Raw genomic sequence first — 24,254 nt, 5'->3', positions numbered from 1 at the left:
TGGATTTCTAAAGAGTGATTAAAAAATGTAGATTTATGAAACAATGTTCGTTACGCTGCGGTATTTCCGTGTCATCCGCGATATATAAATAATTAAAATTTATTTTAGCAAAAGATTATTATACATTATATTTAATACTATAGTACAGTATAAAATAATATAAACGAAACGGGTGCGCTAACCTGTCGGCGAATAACCCACTGCCGTGATTTTAATTTTTGTAATACCGCGGCACAACCCGAGTTGAACATTTCGGTGTTATGACAAATACAGACCTCAACTACAGCGTTAGAATATTATCGTTTTGTATACAGTCGGAATCACCATTTGCATTCCGGTTTGGTCTGCGGGCCCGCGACCCTGTCGTCGGGTACAGGGCTCACACGGTGACGAGTTACACAATCGAAACGATTTTTCTTGACCAAACCCGGCGTCGCTGTACACTCGTAATTACACTACCGTCGCTTACCGGGCACCTCTACCAGGTGCCCGGTAACAGGCTACTCGTGTGACCTATGTATGTGGGTATAATATTATGATAATTCGCCAAAACGGTGACTGCGATGGCCGTCGTCGTGTCGGCGCGTGTCTCGTTGCGGTGCGCGGCACGCATAATATTATATTGCACAAGGCAACCGCGACGGTGGCGTCGGCGTCGGCGTCGGCGGCGGCTGCCGATTTTCCCTGGGAGCACGACGGCGGCGCCGTGGCCGTAGTAGACGTGAGTATCGCGACCGGCCGGAGGGACGTCCCCCAGCCGTTTACACATTGCCCGTCGTGCTCTCCGCGGCCACCGCGTACCGTTTACGTTGGACCCGTGTTTCGCGCGCTCGTTCGCCGTTTCAGACATCAACAAGTGTCGTGGTCGTCGCGCGCGCGGCCGTCGCGTTAACGATAGGAAAATAGAAAATCCGAAATAAACAGCGAGTAACTGTGTGGTCGTCGAACGCGGTAAACTAAATCGTCGTCGCCGCCGCAAATAATATATCATTATTGTTTATTCGTCGTGAGTATGTATTAACGGTTTTTGCGTTATTACAAATAATATTATTTATTTATAATAAATATTATCGTATGTATACTATTAAGTAGGTACGGTTTAAATTAAAATGAAAATTTTATAAAAAAAATGGTCTCGAGTATATAAGATGATTTGTCTGTGTATGCACCAAATTTCAAGACCACGAGTGCGATAGACTCGGTTTTGACTTTTTTCACAGCTACAATTTTTTCCGCGCACTCGTCAGACTGCAATGCATAGCTGCATCGTAATATTATTATGCGCCTACGCGTGAAATTGATTTTATTCCTGCGGCTGCATAATATTATCATGATAACGCATTTTCCGTCTATCGAGATGTTCGAGATATCGCGCGCATACCGTTTTCGACAAAGCCGTCTCGCGGCCCGTCGGCCGATAAAGTCTCTTGGATTTACATAATATATGTATGCGGTGTAAGGTAGTGTACCCATGTCGACGATGCCGAGGCAACTGCACATATTATACGTCAGTATAAGGCCGATGGCACTGCGTGCACGTTATTATTATAATAAATAATAGTATATATATATATATGTACCTATATTATATTATAAAGTACGGGTTCTGTAAATTATATTGTGTTGCGCGCCGTTTCGCCGTATATAAACTATAGATAAATATACAAATTATTAGTGACGTAATTCGTGGGGAGAGAATTTGGGCACTTGTTCCCGCTATCATTTTGCCCACCCCCCCCCCCAAACTATAGAGGTTTTTAAATCCTCCTAAATAAACAAAAAATGCATTTAACAAACATTTATAAGATATCCAAATATTTTTTCCTTAAAATATTGCATAAAGCGCTTACATTCATTTTTCGTTTCTCTTGTTTTACAGTATATAATGTTGACATATTTTGTCATTATTATCACATTATCTGGGTTACAAAAGTAAACTATTAAATTATTAATTCATATAGTTATTTATAATTACAGAATTATCATCATAATATTGGTTTTTTAAACAAGTTGTAACATTCTTTTTTTTTTTTAATAAACTCTCATATAAGTAAATAAGATTATTATTTGACGATATTATGTGTACCCATGATTTTTTTCTAAGCTATAAAATGAGTTTTAAGACGTATACAAATAAATAATTGAGTAAATTGAATAAAGATTTCAATTTCGGTGAACAAATAACTGTAACCCCTTTCTAGTTTTTTGCTAAGTTTTATATCAATGTACATCGTATTGTCTTATAATGACATGTAAGTATCCGTAATGGTGAAAAATTCATACTACACAATATTGTAAGTAATAATACTTACATTTTACACTGACCATATCCAGCACCACATGCATCTTGTTTTGAATATATATATATATATCTACTTGTTATTTATTCAATATTTTTTGCACGTGGTACCAATTACCTGAAAACATATACGCGCTTATTTATAATTATAACTCAAAAGTGTTATGGAGATTCGGTATAAAAAGTAACATAGGTAAAAGTATATTTTAATTACTATTATAAATAAATATAAACAAACAAATAAATTAGATAAATTATATATTATTTGTATATACGAAAGTGGCGACAGTAAAATAAATAATAAAAATTATTATAAATCAAATAATAAGTTCTCAAACCCTTAATATGTTCTTCAAGTGATTAACACGATACCATTACGCATGTGATCGACTGAATTTTGAATTGATCATGCCCATTTATGAAGTAGGTGCGATTAAGTATTTTTCAGTGGGCTCTTGTAAATTCATGAACTTTTATGGGCAGTTCGTTAATCAGGTCACGATTACGAGTTTCTACTAGATCTCATCGCCTCTTTTACAGACATTCTATGCTCTCTTTTTATAATTTTTCACGCTACCTATATGGGAATTCTAGACTTAAAACGTAAATGAGGATACTCAAGAATGTCAATTTGTGGTGGTAGATTGAGTAAGCTGTTAAGTTTTTGTAGTATATACATAATAATTTAATTACTCGAGAGCATAATATTATGACTTTGTAAAATAGTACACAAAAGTTAAATTGAATATTTTTTAACGTAAATTATCTATCCCAATGAAGAGTTGAGAAAAATCTTTTAAAAACGGATTTTAGAATTTAAAATCCTAAAACTAAATGTTTAGATTTCATGCTCAACTCTGTATAAATAATAAATATAATAAAAATACGAAAACATATAACATATATTATTTTATTTACATATAAACGAACTACGAAACATACCTAAATATATCTATTAATCTACTAGTTTTTGTATTTATCAAGCTAATATTACTATTTTATTTTATATATAACGTGAATCGATGTTCCTTATTTTCAGTATTTTTTACTCTGACAGTTACAAATTATTACAATGATTTATCGACATTTATAATAAACAAAATTTATATTTATTTTATTATATTCACGTAAATAATATGCCTTTCTACGTCATTATGGCATTATTTATTTCTAAAGTGTATTATAGTTATTATTACCTATATTAAACACTGCACTTGTGTAAAAATAACCTATTGCAGTAATACCTAGTTACATAAAATAATATTGGTACTAGAGAACTAATAACTATATCACAGTACTTTCATATTAATTTACATATGATCTAATGTCTTTTTAATCGAATATTTAGTATGTAATACATATTCTCAATTTTTTTTTTTTTTTTTTAAGCGATCAATTGTTTCCGGTTAATGATATTGTAGAATTTGTACTCCGTGTAGTTGTTTAGTTAATAATTTACAATAATATTGTAGACTGAAAACATATAGTAATTTTAATAGATTTTATGACTATATGCTATTGAACTTTCATAAATAATAAATATAGTATTAATATATTTAAATTTGTACAATAGCCTTGTACATTTTTTTTAAAATTAAAAGTGCTTATTTATTATAGCTAGGTAATGTGGTAATGTATTATCTAATTTTTATCCAAATTTAATTGTAGAATGTAAACAGGTCTTTTGTTATAAATTTTTAATCATATGCAGAAGTATTTCAACAAAATACAAATACAGTAGACTATATGACTACGTAGATCTAAAGTAATTAAAAAGATTATGTATTCGGAATTATTGAATATGTACTTACATGATTTTAGTATTGATGCTTACTATGAAAAAATATTACATAAGGATTTATCAAACAAAATGCATTTTAATTTTTAGTGATTTTGTGTTTGGGTTTATATTCAGTATAAACTTAGTATTATTTAACAGACTTCAGAAAAAAACCATAAATATAATTGATGTTATAAAATGTGTTGTCAAATATTAAATAATTATTAATATTTTATTATGAATTGAACATTGATGGATATCAGAACATAGCATCTAAACTATCAATATTATTCATTAAATGAATTGAGTTACGTATTGAAATGGTTTTAATGCGTTAAGTAGGTATAAAAGTGTAGAACTATAATACTAAATAATAAAAATATAACTAATTTTATATATTGCTAACAATTATTTATATTATGTTTAGTAATTTTATTTGTTAATATTTAGATATTAATATTATATGAAAAATTAAATTATTTTATTTTAAAATCAATGTTTGGTCCAAAACTGACCTTTTTTTTTTATCCAAAACACATATACCTTGTTTCACCCAAATAGTCAATATATAATCAGCTTATTCTTTTTCTCTCGGATTATATTCTGTTCATTTTAAAATAACAGTTGACAATAGTTAATATTTATACATTTTAGAGTATTGTATTTATAGACTTACCTAGAAAACACTACAGGAAAAAACGATTGATATTTTAAAATTGTAGTTACCTAAATTTTGTGAATATATTTATAATTTTATGTTACATGTACAATACACGATAAGTACAAAAAGTATTTTTCATGTCTTGTTCACTAAGTGGCTTTGTTTTACAGAAGTGACAGCAAAATTTCGTCACGTGTATAATTACTATTAAATCAACATAATGTTTGTATGAACATTAATATTTAAAATGTACATTTTTTGCGCAATATTTTTGAACAAAAGTCATTAATAATTCGTATAATATATTATAATTATAATCACATAATAAATTAATGTCATATATCGTAACAATAAACTTTGAATTGCATGCTCATAGATGAGCAGATAGGTAGGAATAATTGTGAATTCAACCATAAATTAACATGTTAAAGCTTACTAATTCAATAGATTATTACATTAAACACAAGTAGGTTATCTTATAGTAATTTATAAGAAAATAATTTGAATCCAGTTTAGTAGGCAGGACTAATTATTTAATTATTGCCAAGACTGTTATCTTAATCTTAGTCTTAGACCCATCATTTTTCTGCAAATATCACATAAATAACATTATATATATATATGTATAACTGAATATTTATTTATGATTATACTTAAGTAGGTATACATGACATGTTTGAGTATATATTTTTATTTCAATTTTAATTTAATTACGTTCAAATGATATTTCATTTAAAATTATAGATGTATTTTCAACGAGTAAACTAAATAGAAATGCTGATTCGGATAAATTATAAAAATACCATTTTGGTTCGAATAAATACACGTGGTACTTGTTGGCGATGTACCTATATAAAACGTACGTGTTCTACGTTTGATTCTGATTCTGTGTGTAGTAAAATATAAAACGGAAGAGCATTTTTTAATTTCCGACCAGCGTTGACATAATCATATCGTTAATCATAGTACAAATATTTTAACTTTAAGTAATTTAATTTTTTTTTTAAACTATTTGTTACACAAAATTCTGTTTGTTGTTTAAACTTCGTTAAATTAGAATACAAATTATTAATTATTTAAATTCCTGATAAAATCATAAGTACAATTAATATATGAACTAATGTAATAAAATAAATTTTTATAATTAAACTGATTTGAAATAACAATTCAATAAAAATAATTATTATCAGTCAATGAAGCTTGTTAACAAAATGCACAAGTCTTGTTGGAAAAGTAGTTACTATTTAGCCTTAGTGACAATCTATGAAAAACTAATTCAAGCATTAGTAAATATTAGTGTATTAAATTTATTACTTGTCCTTTAACTTATTATTCAAAGATGTGATTTCAATAATTATCATTGGAAAGGTCGCTAAGTATTGAGATTATATTTTAGCAATAAAAATGATATAGTTCTGAGAATAGTGGTTTTACTCTCATTATACGAGCATGCAATTTAACGGGAATTATTATTATTATATGATTAATTTAGATATTACAATAAATATGTATGAACATATCAATCTTTCAAATTTTATCACAAGAAATATTTATAGTACCTATATTATACTCTATTTTATATAATTTTTACTCCTTTTTTACTGTTTATACTGTTCTATACTGTTCTATATTATTTAAATAATATATTAATTTAAATAAAACAAAAAAATAAAATAAATAAATGTAAAATACCTAAAACATCAAATGTAAGGATAAAATAAAAAATAAAAAGACAGCTAGAACATTTTTTTTTAGTGCAATATTTTGAAAATTAATGCGAATCATAACTTTTTATAAAAAAATTTAATTTTAATATAATTATATTATTTTATTATTATGTTAAGTAAGAAACCGAGTGAAAATATCTAAGTATTGATTAAATTACATTGAAAAATAATCGATTGAAGATTGATGCGATATAGAAAATGGCTTAATAATCAATTATATACGATATACAGAGCATGCATTGAAACACTGAATAGACATATAATATAACATACATAATTTAAATGCTAATAACTAATTTACAAATTAAATCAAACCATTTATTTAACTATAGAGTATAATGAAAAAAGTCCATAATTTAAAAAAAACTTTTTTAAAAGTTTGTTGACAACAGTAAAAAAACACACATATATATATATTGTATATTTAATATTATTATTTAATCTTTGGTTATTAAAATTTTATACTCTGCGTAATTTACTGGATTTTAATTAAAATTTTTCTTCTTTATTTAAAATATGTATATCATAAGATGAAAATTTTTGTAAATATTTGTAATCTTATTAAACATCATTATTTTTTTTTATAAACAATACATTTCTGTAGTAGTGAAATGAATTATATAATAAAAATATTGCAAAAAGCCAATTAAATATTTAAATAGTCAACATAGTTATTATAAGACGTTGGTAAAAATAATTTTGACACTGCTTAGTTAATTAATAAATCCATAACTCCTTTACAGCGACATTATACTTGATTAATTTTCAAATAACTATTATATTAGCCATACTTTCAATTGGACTATTTTTCTCAAGCTATTTTTTATCGAATTCATTTTTAATGGACTATTTTGCTCTGGCAATTTATATTGGTGTCCTTGGCCATTTTTTCTATTAAACTAATTTTATTTAGTATTTTTTTTTTTCATTCTTACTGATCGCTGTAAAATATATAAGGCGAAATAAATAAATATTACCGACATTATTTAAATAAAATTTTAATTCAAAAACAAATAACGTTTGTAAAAAAAAACAACAAACGTTTGGAGAACAAAGAGTATCGCCTCCCCGTGGTGTTCTCTGGGTAACGCTAAATGATACTCAAATATGTATAACCATTATCAACTGATTTTTAATATAACCACAATTCCGTTTGGTTAGATTCATTGGTTCCATCTCATTTGGGTGAAATCTTGGTATTATGTGTATTTTGTATTAATGTGAATAAAAAGCAAACATTTAGAAGAAATAAAATTGTGAATTTGCATTTATATTTGAAATAAATACGTTTTGACAAATAAAGCATTAAAAAGGCAAGGAAACGCCTTTTCAATTTAAATAATACAATTGTTTCTAATAGTAAACCGTTTACTGTGTGTAACTACAAAAATGATGTACAGAAGTATCATACATCATTTTGAATATTTATGTTTTACTAAATATAGATAGATATAATTTTTTAGTATACATACGAGCAAATATTTTTCTATGTACGTGTTTGCATTTGTGTATTATACGTATACATATAGAGTTGATAGATATCAAGTATTACCTGTATCTTAATATAAATAAATAATTAATCGTAGTAAAAAAATAGGTAATATATATTATAATATACCTAGATATTATTATGTGATAAATATTATGATTGGGAGTATAAGTTATATTATATTTTATGTTTATTGGTATAGTACTATAATAATTAATTAGAACTATAAGTGTGTAAATATAAATAAAATGTTCATTGTACACGAAGTAAATGTCTTTAAGAGTAATCAAAGTACAATAGTTAAAATGAACTAAAATTTTCAAAACTGTATGAATATATATATATATAGTCTCAAAAATATTTTTTAAGAAATTAAAAGGATACAAGTTTTAAATGTTTTTACTGCAGTTTATACGTCTTTTATGTTATTACATAGGTAATATGTAAAAATATAAAAACAGTAATTTCTATTTATTTTTCTTTATAAGAATCTACGGGGGATTAAATTTTAATTTTCTTTTAAATTTTTCATTATCTAATTCTGTATAAATATCGTCAATAGTTTATTACATTTATAAATAAAATATAATATTATTTTAAAAAATTTTAATATTTAAGAAAAAAAATGTTTTTCCATCATTAAATTATGCAGCTAAATTGTCGTAGAAACTATAATATTAAATTAAATTATTAACATAAAAATATTATCTAGTATGGTATGTACATTCTGAGGTGATAGAAGAATAGATCCTGTTTTTATATTTAACATTCATAATGTAACAGTATAGTAGCAGGTAATTATAGGTAATAGGTATTATATTTTGTCAAATTAATAAATATATTATCTACTCATTTTAATTATTAGTAACTGATTTTTAAAATTTAAAATGTTTAAATAAATTAGTTTACTTTTTCATTTAGTACCAATAGTACCATCTATTGGATTCGTTCATGCTCATAAATTCATCATTATAAACGATATAAGAGATACTTATTGTAGCCATTATCAATGAATTATTAACTCTATTGTTTTTGTAATGGTACTGGAAGCGTCCAGGTACTTCTGACATATGGTTAATGGACATACACGTACCCATTATTAAACGTAATTAAAATAATGTCATCTAAAATTAATTGTGTTGAATGAGAACACTACAAAATGTTGTTGTGACATACTCCTGACTACTTGAATTTTTTTTTAAAACACTTTTTTTCTATAATGTAATTAACTGAGTAAATATTAGTTGAAAACATTTAAGTGATACTATTTCTGTATTATAATTACAAAAATGTATTTAAAATCACATACTTTAAGTTATAAAACGTAATTATAAATTTATTTATTAGTATATTATGCCCAATCCTTCCATTGGTTTCATTTATGATATACCATTACTGTATTAGGTCATTTTAAAGCATATAAAAAGGAATAATATTTCTCAATTAATAAAATATATTTTAATATTTTCAATAAATTAAATTTCCAAGTGTCGTCAATGGGTGGCTTCTTATTCAACACCACCTCAGGTCCTTGATATTTTTCATACCACATAAACTTTATTGTGCATTAGCTGTGTAGATTGTTTATTTCTAATAAAAAGTATATGATTTATTTTATACACATTGTAAGTGCTGTTAACATTTATTTTATTTGTTTTAGTAAAAACTCAAACAATAAAATATAATAACTATCTCATCCTGAATTTACTGAAAACACTCATTATTAGAGTCAAGGCCTGGGTTCAATATTTATTATATTTTAATGGATTACGGTGCTTGTGCATATTTTTAATATTAAATATAATATGCATAAACGAATGATTTTAGTGTCTAATTTTTATCTTTGAATGGAAGGGGGCATCACATTTTTTGCGTCTTATTGGATGGTATAAGGTATGCACTGTTATTTAAAACAAAATATCCCTTATTCTTAGAGTTTTCATCTTTCGTACTACTAAATTGGCAAATGTTTACGATTCGCAATATGCTGTTGTCGGTTAAAATAATTATATCATAATAAAGCTGCATATATCTAGCACATCGTATATGTGGTCTACATTATATACGAAGCAATGGAAATGCTTAATATTACAATAGACTTTATACTGCGGACTGCGGAACATACATGGAAAGTGGAGACGGGTGGTGTGGCCATGAATCATTATATCCAATGTGTTTTTATTATTAAAATTAAAAATTCCAGTGCTTTTAGATATTATTTATTTTATTGTATCATCTAGATGTTGAGTGCTCGTGCGCCTCGTAGAGCGATAACGGTTGAACACTGAACAACGCACTCGCGTCCATGTGTCGTCTGACCACTGAAACTACAACTAGGTATACTCTGTCAATTATTTTTTTTTAAAAGCGAAAGCCTTTAAGGAATACATTTTTTAATACCATTCTGCTTTAATATAGTAGATGTCGAGTGGGTCACTCTAATGCATGATTTAAATTTGAATATTCAATGCTTTATCGTATTATATGAAAAACGATGCCGAACATAAAGTCAGCTTACACCATTAAGTATATTTTATGATAAGTACCTATTTTTGATATAGCTATTAAAGTAAATTATCTTATTATTAGTATTACAATAGGTCGATTTAATTTTTGCTATGAATATAAGTATTTAATTATTGTACCATTGTATTATTTATACCATTATATAATATTATTATTAGTTTTCATTTTTGAGTCTGTACCACCGTACTTTAAAATAGTGTGAAAATATTCACGGTATAAATAAGTAATACCTTAAAATGAATCTATAAATTTTAAAAATATCGTTACGTCAAGTAAAATGAATAGTATACGTAAAAAAATTTGAGTCTCTACGAATAATGTTTAAAGCAAAATAATTAACATCGTTTAAGTATAAAAGTCCTTCCACATTTAAATACCAAATATACCTATATGTATAAAAAATAATTATGTTTTTAAAAGTTTTAGATTTTTTATTTACAATATGAAATAGGTACTTGTTAGGAATATTATACTAAATTTTAAAACCTCATAAAAAATTAAAACTAAAATATAACTTTCCGATAGAAATTTTTTAATGTAATTTTTTTTTAATCACTAACAACTACAACTTATTGAATTTCAAGGTTTTTGACTCAACAAAAAATTTTTATAAGCGTTTAAATTTTCAAAAAGATTATAGTATGTTATTATGATCATTGATTAGAGAATTTAGAAAATTACATTATAAATAATAATATTGTATTATTATTTTAGCCTTATACATATAGCAAAAGTTTTCCATTACATAGTTTATAGTTTAATTATTGAAATATTGAAATATTTATACAACTATAAATACAAGTAAGCTACAATGCGATTGCAGATTGTATATGAAAGGTTTCAGTTTTATTTGATGTTCTAGAACCATTTATTACAACTCGTTTAACATCCAGACTTAAAGTATTTGTATTAATATTCCATTACTTGTTGAAATTGGCAACTGTGATTACCATTACAAAAATACAATTATTTATGATTGAAAACACATTTGATAGTAGAATTGACTCATTACTACAGTTTTAATTAATTTTAAGAATATCACTCTAATTTATTGCTATTATATATGAAAATATTGTCTTACATTTTTATAATTACTATACGTTTTTATGGTGTTATTCTATATGTAATTTTTTTTTGTATTTTAAAATATATTAAATTATACATTTATATTATGTAAACATAAACATTCTTGAAAAAACTCTTTAATCTGAATGAAGACAACCTTATTAATATTTAGTAAAAAAAAAAAAAGTAATTAAAAATAACAAAGAATACTATTTAATTGCAAATTTATATACATAACAATTACTTTTAAACAAATAATATTAAACAAATTTGACTGTTAACAGTTAAATGAAATACCTACAGTTGATTCTCGGCAACCTGAATAACTGAAAATTTCCGATATGTTGAACAAATAAAATTATCCTTCTAATAACTTTTAAATTATATTTTAATGTTTATTAAAATGTGGATATTTGTAGAGAGTAGACTGGAGATGATATTATCTCCGATATATTGGACATTGATTACGAAGAAGTCAAACACTCGAAAATAGAACTCTGCACTATAATAATTTATTAAAGAAGTGACATTTGAATTAGAAACATTACATTAGTATATTGAATGCATTAAAGGTATGGAAGATTTATTTAAATCACTTTGTTGTTTGGAAAATAGAATTGAGCAGTCAAGCGGAATGTATTAAATAAACAAAAATAATTAACCTCAGACAAATCCTTTAAAAATGATAACATGTAAGTAGGTATGTATATGTATAAATGTAAATTTGGACATTTTTTTAAGCTACAAAGATACTACATTACTACATTTAAAAAATAAATGAATACTTTTTTTGAGAATTTAATAACTCAACATTTTTAGAGAGTCGAATTATTTTTGTATCCCTTGAAGTTTGAGTTACCGAGAGTCGATTGTATATGAAATTAATACTAAATTTTATTTCGTTATAAATTATAACCATAATATATACAAGAGTTGGAAGAGCTACAGAATATAAATACCGGGCGTTAGTTATTCATTACATTAATCACTTATATGAATTCAGATGAATATTATTTTGAAGTGACAAATCATCGGTATTTGTAAAACATTTTGAGCAGAAATTGGTTTAATAAAATTATTTTTATTTTGTAAGTACTCAATAAATAATTTATGATTAAACATCTAAAAAACGTATTGACTTATGTGTTGATCTAGGCTTGTTTTAAGTAAAATGTAGTATTAATAACCCAATGAGATATCTACCATATTATGTTAAGAAATAAAACCTTATAGCATTCCGTGAATATTTTGAGGAAAAGTACATACTGCAGAGTAAAGTATATAAAAAAAATTTAAATTTCAAATATTAACAAAATAAGTTAAAATATATTGTTCGTTGGTACTACACTATTTTATATGACATTTGTAAAATATATAGTCTATATTGATTGTATCATTTATTTGTTTTAACAGACTATAATAATAATTAATAATTATATTGCATATTACGTTTATCTAAAGCCAATATTATTACTACTCGTGATATATGGATCGATCATCAATCATCATTCATTATATGAATATGGTTGTAATTTTAGTAGAAATAATTCTACTAAAATAGAATAATATTAGAATTATAATAATATAATCTTTTATTTCTTGTTTAAACGTGTTCATGTTTTTTTAAATAATATTTGTGTATAAAATAAGTATAAGTGATATTAAATATATCTGTAAAACTAAATAAACAAAATACACGAATAAATGAATATTTTCCTTTTTTGTCTTTGTTTGTAAACTATTTTAGTTTTCGTGACATTTTTGACTGATTACAAAATATATAAGTTTTAACAACAATAAGTTTCTATTTTGTCTTATTAAAGACTATATATTTTTAAAATTCAATTGCGTATAAAAAATTACAGTATTTGTAAATATGTAATAGAGAAAAGTTTCGAATCCCTAGGATAAATTCTAAAAACTTAACTTGAAGAATGTTTTTATATTATTTAATAATTACTATGAGAACTATTTATAAAAAGTCTTATTTTATTATAACATTTTAAAATGTTCGACTACAAACAAAAATATTGTTATAATAAATCGAATAATAATTTCAACAATATTAAATATATGTAAATAGCACAAAAATAGCCATAATATTTTCAATTATCAGTCATGTCTAGAAAAATGTATCTAAACATTCTAAACCTTTGTTAAGAATTTCAAATATCTGTTATCAAATAGCTTATTTATTTTTGATTTATAATAAAATAACAAAAATTAATTTTGTCAAAACTTGGTTTTACGTAATATATTTTTCTTTATTCCTATTATTTTGAAAATTTGGTATCTAAGTTACTTTTTATTCAAAAACTGAACCAATAATTTAGAACCGTTATTTCAGTGCAATTTAATGTAAATAACCTACCACTTAATGGCTTGGCACTTTACTCATTAATTAAGATTTAAGTAAGATTAAGAGTTAAGACCAAAATAAATAAACAAGAATTTGTTTTGTCAAGAATTAGTGGGTATGTATAGTAGACGTTTATCATTATGAGAGTGAATTAAACGAAGGTGGGCAAATTATATTACCTTAGTTAAACTATTATATTTTAATTTTGGTATTACACCAATATTTTTTACTGTTCTTAAAAACCCATATACCCATTATACTCAATTTAGAATCTACCTTTAAACTTTTTCTAGATTTTTTCATTTAATTTACATGTACTAAGTATTTTATTTGTACAAAATATTTTGTTTTATACACAATAATTTAATATATATGTTTATATTTTATATAATAAATTATGTTTTGTACATATATTTTTGATTGAGCCTGACTCATACTTTTTGATAAATAAATAAAATAATCGTGTACTTATACGTGTTATTAATATTATTGACTACAGAGATATGTAGTAAGATATTTTACTGTAGATAATATTAATATAAATACATTATTGAAATAGTTTTTCACTCTATAATTATAGATTTATAGTCTTATTGTATAATCTGAGTTTAGTGTTGAATGGAAATACAGTTATTATTATTTTTTAATTTGTGTTGAAAGTTCCTATTCTGTTTCTCTCTCTCTTTTTATTTTTACCTATAACCGTAACAAAGCTTGTTTTATAATCTTAGAGTTATTGTTTAATATATCCTACACTGATCCTGTCACTGCTGTTACCGTTGTTCATATGGACATTCGATATTTCGATCCACCCAACTGATCCTTTACCACAAAATACCAATGGATATTGGTAGAATACTTGTGCGTAAAAGATATTGGGATTTTTGTAACTATTACAGTAGTTTCTCATTAAGTGGTTTCCATGATAATCATATAATCAAAATACCAAGGCATTTTATAAATACAACAACAATAATATTCTTAGCTGCATCATATAGTTTAATAGGTTAGGTATATATATTTTTTATTTTACAAATGTATATCGTTTTAGAAATGTCAACAAAATGTATTTATTGTTCACCCGCAATTTTCAAATAAAAAGTGATATAAATTTAGCTTTGTGGTAAATGGACATCGTTGGCGTTAACGATACCGGCTGCAGGTTTTAAAATTAGTAGACATACATGAAAACGACTATTTTATAATATTGCCACAATATGTCAACGGTTTGTAGGTCGATGTTTCCGTTAAGGCCGACTGGTCATGGGTCAGCTCGTAAATAGTGGTAACAGTGTAGGCGTTGATGGTTGATGATGCAAGCAGGGTTTAAGTACTGTAATACTTACGATTTCGGGTTTCGATTTCTTTAAAATTATGTCAGTTGCTAGAGGTTCTGAGTAAAATGGATGTTTGCTTTATTTTTCAGTACATCTTGTTTTGAGCCAGAATCCCACCAAAATGTTTAAAGTAATACATGGACATGATTTGTTAGTTTTGGGTTGTAATTCTGATTAAAATTGTTTTAGTATGGATTTAAATTATGGTTCTGTGTTTATTTTTTGGCTGATATTTCAAATGGTGATAATCCTGTTTTATCAAAAGAGTGGATATTTTTTTTTGAAAGGAAAGTATACTTGAAAAATTCTCAATGGTTAAATTTCTAACGAACAAGTCAGTATTTAAATATGCCTTAATAGTTGACTTAATAGTCACATTTAGAAAAATTTGCCAATTATATAGTATGATATAATGTATAGGTAAGTTTTAGTTTGTGAGAAAAAATATCTTCCGAAGTTAAACAAGGGAAATAGTGAAAACTATACGGTTTTTGATTGTTTGCAATTGATTGAATATGATTCGAAAAATATAGGTTTTTGTCTATCTGAATATCTGTTTGTCTAGAATCCTACCTATATAATATATATATAAACGATCCTTTCAATGTCTATATGGCACCTAATTGTTCCCAGTTATCCATTATGTCAAACGTTAACCGCACGCATTTCCCGTGTACTTGCTATTATTTGTATGTCTTACTTCCTATTCATAAATAGTTTGTCAGTAGAACGTCTGTTATGATATTACATCATCGTAAATAGGCAATTTATCCGTTTCAATATTCAATATTTTATAGTTTAAAACTAATAAAAAATATTGACATCGAATATCTTAAAGGTAACAAGTAAATCAAATTTCCTCCCATAAAGTTTAATATTGAAGCTTTTATACAGTCACAATAGTATCGTTAGACACACAAACAAAACAAAGTACATTATTGTAATACCAATACATTTATCAATCCACTCAGAATATAAAACGTATCGGTAATAATTTAAAAATAAGTAGATAATAGTGGTTTTTATAATAAAAATACATGTGAGAAAAAAAAGAAATATAAATGATTAAAATTGTGTGTGTCTTAACTTTTTTAGTAAGAATATTAAAAAAAAAAACATATTTTTTGAAATAATGAGTGTTCATTTTATAAATTACAAGGACTGTAATATAATAATATTAATTTATATTTTATATAAATAAACAAAAAAAACCAAATTAACTGTTATATTATTATACTTAGAAATTTGAATAATTTAATAAATTAATTAAGAATAGTATTAACAAAAAAAAACCGTTTTATTCAGTTAACTGAATAGTTTAATTTAGTTAAGTGATATAAACGTATATTTTGATATAATTTACTATCTCCTTAGATTTTTGCATTGAATTATATGCATTAAACGCTTTCAATGTATTATATTCCAGACTCTGTATAAGACATATTGATGTGATTAAAGCCATTGCTCTACTTCATAGCAGTAAGCAATTAATATCAATGTTCAAAAGGGTTACTTTTCTTTTTATGTAAGTACTTATGTAATATGGTCTTTATATAAACAACGATCTTCTAAAAAGTATTTTTTTTAATCAATTTTTCTATGATCTAAAATTTGAGTATGTTTTTGTTTTTACACGGTTTACATTTAACCCTAATGATAATTGTTTCTAAATGAAAATAACACGTACATTTGAATAAAAATGATAATAGATTTTAAAATTATAATTGATTGTTACTCCGTTAGACCCCATTATTGATTGATCTTTTTTTTTTCCTATGAGAAAAGATGGTAACGAATGTTTTCTAATTTATATAACCTCTTTGAGATGAATAGTTTTTATTTTATATCAGAAAACATATGGGTACACTATAGTGTACCAGGGGTCTTCGTATCACGTTAGCGGTCTTTTTGCCGCGCCAATTTGTTATCATGATAATAAAAATTAATATTCCGATTATGTGTACAATGATATTATGTAGTTATTGTAGTATAATACTTACACGTTAGAATGTAAATTTTGTTAATTGTTTACATTTTCTTGCGTTATTTCAACACTTCTTTGTAAAAAAAAAAAAAACGTTTTTATATAAACAGTATAAAATGCTTCGTGAGGATGACATATTAGCTTTATTAGGTGACGGAAATGTATCAGATATTGGGGAACTAGATAGTGGTAATGAATCTGAAGACTTTTTTCCTGAAGCAGAACTCACTGAGCTTTTAAATGAATTTGAAAATAACGATGGTAATTTTGAAAATGAGAATGAATATAGTGTTGTTGGTAAGAATTTTGAAACAACTAAAAAATGTGATGTTCGTTGGGCACGAAAACCTTTTGCCCAACCACGTCTGCATTTGGAAAACTTAGATCAACCTGTATATCCTATTTTACTAAGATCTCCATTAGAATACTTTAGTGAATATTTTAATAATGACATTTTTGAAAAAATGGCTTTTTTCACAAATTTATACGCAGTTTCTAAACAAATTTCGAGATTCAAACCAACAAATATAAACGAAATGAAAATATTTATTGGTATTCATATTATTATGGGCTCTTTAAAATATCCTCGAGTACGTTTATATTGGGAAGATAATTTTCAAATTAATATTATTGCACGTAATATGACACGAGACCGTTTTTTTGCTTTACGAACTAATTTTCATATAATTGACAACAACAGTATAAGTAAAGAAAATAAAGACAAATTCATCAAAGTGAGACTATTATTTGATGTAGTGTTAAAAAAATGTAATAGCCTACCTTTAGAACAGGACCTTTGTGTTGATGAACAGATGGTTCCTTTCAAAGGCCAACTATCGATCAAACAATATATGAAAGGAAAGCCTATTAAGTGGGGGGGTCAAAATTTTTTTATTGTGCGGAGGTAAGAGTGGAATGGCTTATAATTTTATGATATTTCAGGGATATTCAGAATTAGACAGTAACTTGGTAAAATCGGTAGGCTTTGGTGGTAGTGTTGTGTTACATTTAACACAAAATGTTCCTCCGAACCGCCATTTTTTGTATTTCGATAATTATTTTTCGTCATTTGGATTATTTGAGAGATTGCAACAGTTGAACATTTACGCGGTTGGTACAATTAGATCAAATTGGTTTGCACAATCACCATTTTTAAGTGACAAACAAATGCGGAAAATGGGTAGAGGCGCTGCATTTGAAGTTACCACAGATATGAATCATTGTAATATAGGACTTTTAAAATGGTTTGATAATAAAGCAGTTACTCTTGGTTCTAATTACGTAACATCTGGGGATGTTGACAAAGTTGAGCGTTGGGACAAAAAGAAAAAGGCATATGTAGAAATCGAAAGACCAGAAATTGTGAGAATAATTATTATTATTTTACAAAAAAGATTGTAATTTTATGATTTGTTATACAATTTTTATTGTTAAAAAGCACAGGAGAATACTGTATTAATTTTATATTTTTCAAAGGTTTTAAAAATAAATTTTATTTGATTTGTTTTATTAAATTTGTTTCTTAACATCGAAAAAGATTAATTTAGATTAATAATTAGTTAACACAATGAAAAATTTATTTATAGATGAATATTGACTCCACGAAGACCCAAGGTACACTATAGTGTACCCACTTAAAACTTCGCAAAAAAAAATGATAAAATTACGAAACTCAGCAAAATTAATTTTAAGACTATAAATATAAATATGATGAAAAAAAAATTTTTTTTTTTAATTTTCAAAAAGTCGGGTCTGAAAGGGTTAAGGAATACAAGACTTCTAAAAGTTGTATGGTTTATGTAAAGTTTATATTTAAAAAATAATTAAATGAAATTTTAAGATTTTGCCTAGATATTTTAATTTTTAAATATACTTAAAATTAATTTTAATTTTCAAATTTTCCGATGTAAAAAATATTAAACTGTGGTCATAATATTGTTTGTTATGAATCATAACTTATGATAAACGATATAAATGTATTTAAATATATCAAAATGGTATCTACCTAATAAAAAAAAGGTTAAGTATTTTTTCATTATCAAAAATGTTTAGTAGTATTAAATCTGTTGTGTTTATTTTAATATTTTGTGACTAAAGCATCAAAATAAATATGTATTTTTTTATTGAACTTATTGTTGTTGTCAATTGATTGAATAATTTAAAAAAATGTTTTCTTTAATACACAACCCAAAATGTGGTAGTCCAGCTATCGTAAAAACTTAAATTATTTAACTAACACAGTACATAGTAAGTAACAAACGTAAAATACTACCAAAGGGATTTATACATTTCATTAAAGCGCTGACAGTTTCTGGATCATTTATTAGACCATATTTCAAATATATCAGCCATATGGTAGGTAAATATTAATGTGCAAACCATACAACCCTTCTGCCGCTTTTATTATTTTCCGGTGTTCCAGCGTTTTAATTTTTTATAATAAATTGTAAAATAGAATAAATATCTTCAATTAAACATTTTATTGATGATTTTAAATTAAACTAATTTAATTTTAAATAAAAAAAATAGCTTTAGTTTATAATTAGTTTTATTTATTACAACTGTTTTTATTTATTTATATATTGTAAAGCTGAATATATTATATTATATTTTAGAGATAAAATAAAATATTTAAAGGTAATTTTATATTAAATGACTCAATTTCGTAAAATATTCTGTTAAAAGATGTATTTTTAAACTAAAAACTAAAAAAAATTTCAAGAAAAATACACTTTGATAATATTTATATATATTTTACTTTTTATTATCGTACAGCAATAATTATTATTTAATTAATATTTAATAAAATAAAAATACTGGCATTTGAATCGTGTTAGATTAAACCTTTACTTTTGTAACTTTCATTTTATATTTTATTTATTTATTTTTTTTTTTTATAATAAAACGTGAATAGTAGCGTTAACAGTTACGATTAAAAACTATAGATTGACAAAAACAATGTGATTGATGGGAAATTAAAAACTATGTAGCCATTTAGTGTCACTAGTCATTTAGTTAAATCCAAAACTCATGTTATTTTAAAACAAGATTATGGAAATAGTGTTTTACCACAAAAATTAAAATATTTAAGATTTTGAGTTGAGTGATTTATATTTGATATACAATGATTTTAATATTATTGCAATGATAAATATGTAGATTTATATTTTTTTTTTGTCATCACACCATTTGAAAAATCACAAAAGTTTGCAATCTATTTTCTAGTTAAAAAATGTATACAATTTTAATTTTTTATAGCTAATCTCTAATCTTGAATATTTATAACAAAGTATTTCATGAGTTGAACTTATAGAATTCTAATGATATATTAAATACATAACCATAATTTTGATAAAATTATCTAGAAAAAAAAAACAATTTCTCCTAAATCAATTGCTATTATTTTTGTTGTGACTCAAATCGTAAAAACTTGAAACTTTTCACTACTACTTAAATTATCAAAACATTTAGTTTAATTTTAAGCTATTTATACCAAGAGCTTATTCACGCCGTTATAGGCAGTATTGACTAAATCGTTAAAAATAATATACATAACATATGATATGTTTATATTATTAATTTTGTTCAACATACTTTTGTACTTCTAATAAAAAAGACTAGCTATTAAATATATAATAGAATATCCTTAGAAATTTAGATTTAAGACTAAGGAAAATGAAATGTGCTGGTGATATGGGGCGAATATTGCAATAAAACCGCACCGCGAAAATTATATAAAAAAAAAAAATGCGCCAAAGTACATCAAAGCAGTGAGATATCGGCGTGTCAGCGTGTGGCACGTATAGTATTACTTTATACTTAATATTATTATTCTATGGATTACCAGTTTCTATGACTTATAAATTAATAGATTTTTTTTTTTTAATTTTTATAATTAATTTAATAATATTTGATGACATGTTTACTATGTGTACCAAGTCAGGTTCTGATGAAAATATTTTAATGTTATTATTATTAGTGAATAACATAGATACAAAGAAATTGGACCTTATATTTTGAGTACATCTTTTCATAAAAAATAAAATATGTTAAGAATATTTTTAGTTTGAAGTAAACTTTCAATATACCCTAAAAAATTCAATTACCGAATGTCGCAATGATCTTTAAAAATTCTTTTAGACTTAGTGAGACTAAAGTTAGAAAAAATAAACACCAATTTTCGATCATCTATATTAATTGAAGAGCAATTGTTAATTACACTTAGGTAAGTTTTAAACTAATATTTGTTATAATCAAGTCAGTAAATAATAATTTTATTTTAGAAAATAATTATCTATCACAAATGTTTACCTTATAATTTTAAAAATGTATAAAGGATAGGTATTTTGTAAGTTATGTCCATTAAGTATGTAGTTAGCAGAAAAAATAAATCAAATACCCTAGAACAAATTGTAAAAATTAAAACTATCACAGGTACTTAAAATATTTTAGATACAAACAACTTGTTTATATTTTTGATCGTCACTCAAAATCGTTTATTGTGTGAAATTATTTTATCATTCAATTCAATTTTATTTAACAATTGTATTTATTTATTCAAAAACGAAGTACACTTGAAACACTTGAAATCTACTATCAATAGAGTAATTTATCCAGATTTATACTTTAATCTTAAGTAATTTTTGACCAAAAAATCACTCAAGAACATTTAAAACAAAAAATTCTCATAAAATTCTTTTTAAGAATAATATGCATTAAAAACACATTTGCACCTTAGAAAGTATCGCGTCAAAAAATCCAAAAAAATATACAAATACTTTAAAATTTGAGTTCTAAGTTCTAATATTTAGGATATTTATCCTTACTAAAAATATGTATTCTTAATATTTATTATAACCATTATTAAACTATTATTTGATCTATTACTTATTATAGTAGTTGTCTAAATATTAAATTTCAATCAATATTATATAAATTAAATAAATTATTTGTATTGATTCATTATTCAATAAGTATATATGCAAAATTATAAAAAAAAAATGGCATTGAATTCACATGAAGTGAAATCGATTTAATGTACCAATTAATATTTTCTATTATAAAAACTTAATACTTTAGTAATCTTTTCTACGTATCTTCTTTTTTTGAGAAAGTATAAAATTAAGGTTTTTATATTATTTTAAATCACCCTTTCTGCATATATGCTACTGTATGATTGTTATTCCGGTTGGTAGAAACGTTGCGTCTTTTTGATCTTTGTACATTTAAAATGAAAATGAAAATAAATAATATAATTATTAACAATGTTATAAAAGTTTTGATGTAGGTATTTGGATTTTTTTTTAAAATAACTGGTAAAAACTAGTAAAAAATATATATTTTGTTTACGGGTCAGGTCTTATTTAAAAACTAAATGTTAAACAAACTACAAAATTACTTTTTTTCACGGTAAAGTGATTTATGTAGATATGTTTAATAAAACTCCATTTCATATATCAACCATAGTATATGAAATATATAAAATACTTTTAGCCAACACCATATATATCATCACTACTTATCAAGCATTCTACTTTAAATTTGCCCATTAAAGAATAATAAAATTCATGCGCATCTTACAATTAGTCCTATTTAATGAAAATGTAATTTTTTTTTTTTTGCATATTATGAGTTTAGTTTTCTCAATTTTATGTATGATATAATTACTGATACAAACAATGAACTAAAGAATTAATTTGCTTATAAAAGATAACATAAATTATAGTAGAAATTGTTCACTAGTATGGATTTTAAAACAACCGTTACTATAAGTCCCTTTATCACCGTAATAATCATCTGATAAGAAATAGGGCCTGCTATAAATAAAACAGATATATGTGTGTAGTAGCGCACTTTACAAGAAAAAAAAAAGGTGTAGTTGCCCTAAACACCATTTAAGGGGTGGCTGATTTTAAAGGCCATCTAAAGCTAGTATAATAAATATATAAATGTGTGTGAAGGGTTGAACATTTTTACACTGGGTGAAAACGTCTAAATGCTACTAGATGAAATTATTTAGTTATAACAATAATATATGTTAGTTGAAAGTATGTTAACATTATTACATTATTTAACGATTTTGTACAATGGACGATTTTCTACATAAAGCGGTGTATTTAAGAATAAAATATTAACTGTTTTGTATACTAAGTGAGAATTTGAGATGTTTCTAGTTTCTATGTAATTATTCTATACACGAGTACTATTACTGTTATAAACTGTGTACGTTATATTCTAGAATATTAAATATTATATTTATGCTAAGGCAGTGCTTATATATTTACATTATCTATATTTTGTATATTTATTTCAGTACTTAGGAAACTCAGTTTGCATACTATAAACGGAATATTATATTCAACTGCCACACAAATATAAAATAATTTCTTACCCCATTTTGTGTGATACGCATTTAAATATTTTTGTTTTTATTTATTTGTAATAATCATTATTACTTAGGTTCTTCATTATTATTTTAAAACTTTAAATATATATTTTCTACATTTTTCTCAACCTTATTATATATTTATTATACGCTGTAAAAATTATAAAATTATCGTCTAGTTATATTGACCCATATATAGGTATAGGTATCATTAAATAAATACAATTTTTTTATAAAAATAACTATTTAAATTTCATCAATTCTTTTTTTCATTTAAATTATAATTTTTATTGTATATATTTGATTTCTATAACATTTTCACTATCAATACTCTGAATTCTGATTACTTGTATAAAATGTTATTATTTGGCTCATGATATTCTTACAGTATTTACCTTTCAACTTGTTGTCTGTTGGTATCCCATTACCGTATTGTTGTCAAGAATTCTCTCAACTACATCACATAATATAACATTCATTGTATGCATCATATACATTTGAATGTTTCCAACTAAGCTACCATTCCTTTTTATCGCATACTAAACTCTGTTCAAAAGTATTTAAACAAGCCATTTTACTTGTGATTTCCTTTTTAATATTAAATTTGTATACAACTCAATTAAAATTATTGTTTTGAATTAT

General features: G+C 24.9%; 2 protein-coding genes across 3 annotated transcripts in view; both read left to right on the top strand.

Moving 5' to 3' along the window:
* The first annotated feature begins 800 nt into the window (after positions 1-800).
* The window catches only part of LOC113560833, a 91,378-nt gene continuing 67,924 nt past the window's right edge, over positions 801-24,254 (top strand). The window contains exon 1 of one of the 2 annotated variants that reach the window (XM_026966930.1): positions 801-1,006. The gene's annotated coding sequence lies outside the window, so the exon portion shown is untranslated. Of the gene's footprint in view, positions 1,011-24,254 lie in introns of both variants that reach the window. The other variant, XM_026966931.1, reaches the window with a different exon arrangement.
* LOC113548919 (piggyBac transposable element-derived protein 1-like) lies at positions 17,344-18,852 on the top strand. Its single transcript, XM_026950024.1, has 3 exons — positions 17,344-18,042; positions 18,170-18,589; positions 18,814-18,852. The coding sequence occupies exons 1-3, from the start codon at positions 17,344-17,346 to the stop codon at positions 18,850-18,852; spliced, it is 1,158 nt and encodes a 385-aa protein (XP_026805825.1).

Source organism: Rhopalosiphum maidis, chromosome 4 (assembly GCF_003676215.2).
Source record: "Rhopalosiphum maidis isolate BTI-1 chromosome 4, ASM367621v3, whole genome shotgun sequence".
NCBI classification, from domain to species: Eukaryota; Metazoa; Arthropoda; class Insecta; order Hemiptera; family Aphididae; genus Rhopalosiphum; species Rhopalosiphum maidis.
Note: the sequence above shows the minus strand (reverse complement) of the source record. Positions and strands in the feature narration are given on the sequence as shown.

Bases quoted from the DNA above. Each gene is read 5' to 3' on its own strand.
- LOC113548919 (XM_026950024.1), top strand. From the start codon at position 17,344: ATGCTTCGTGAGGATGACATATTAGCTTTATTAGGTGACGGAAATGTA. The intron at 18,043-18,169 runs GTTCCTTTCAAA...ATGATATTTCAG, and splicing joins TTTGTGTTGATGAACAGATG to GGATATTCAGAATTAGACAG. The intron at 18,590-18,813 runs GTGAGAATAATT...ATTTATTTATAG, and splicing joins AAATCGAAAGACCAGAAATT to ATGAATATTGACTCCACGAA.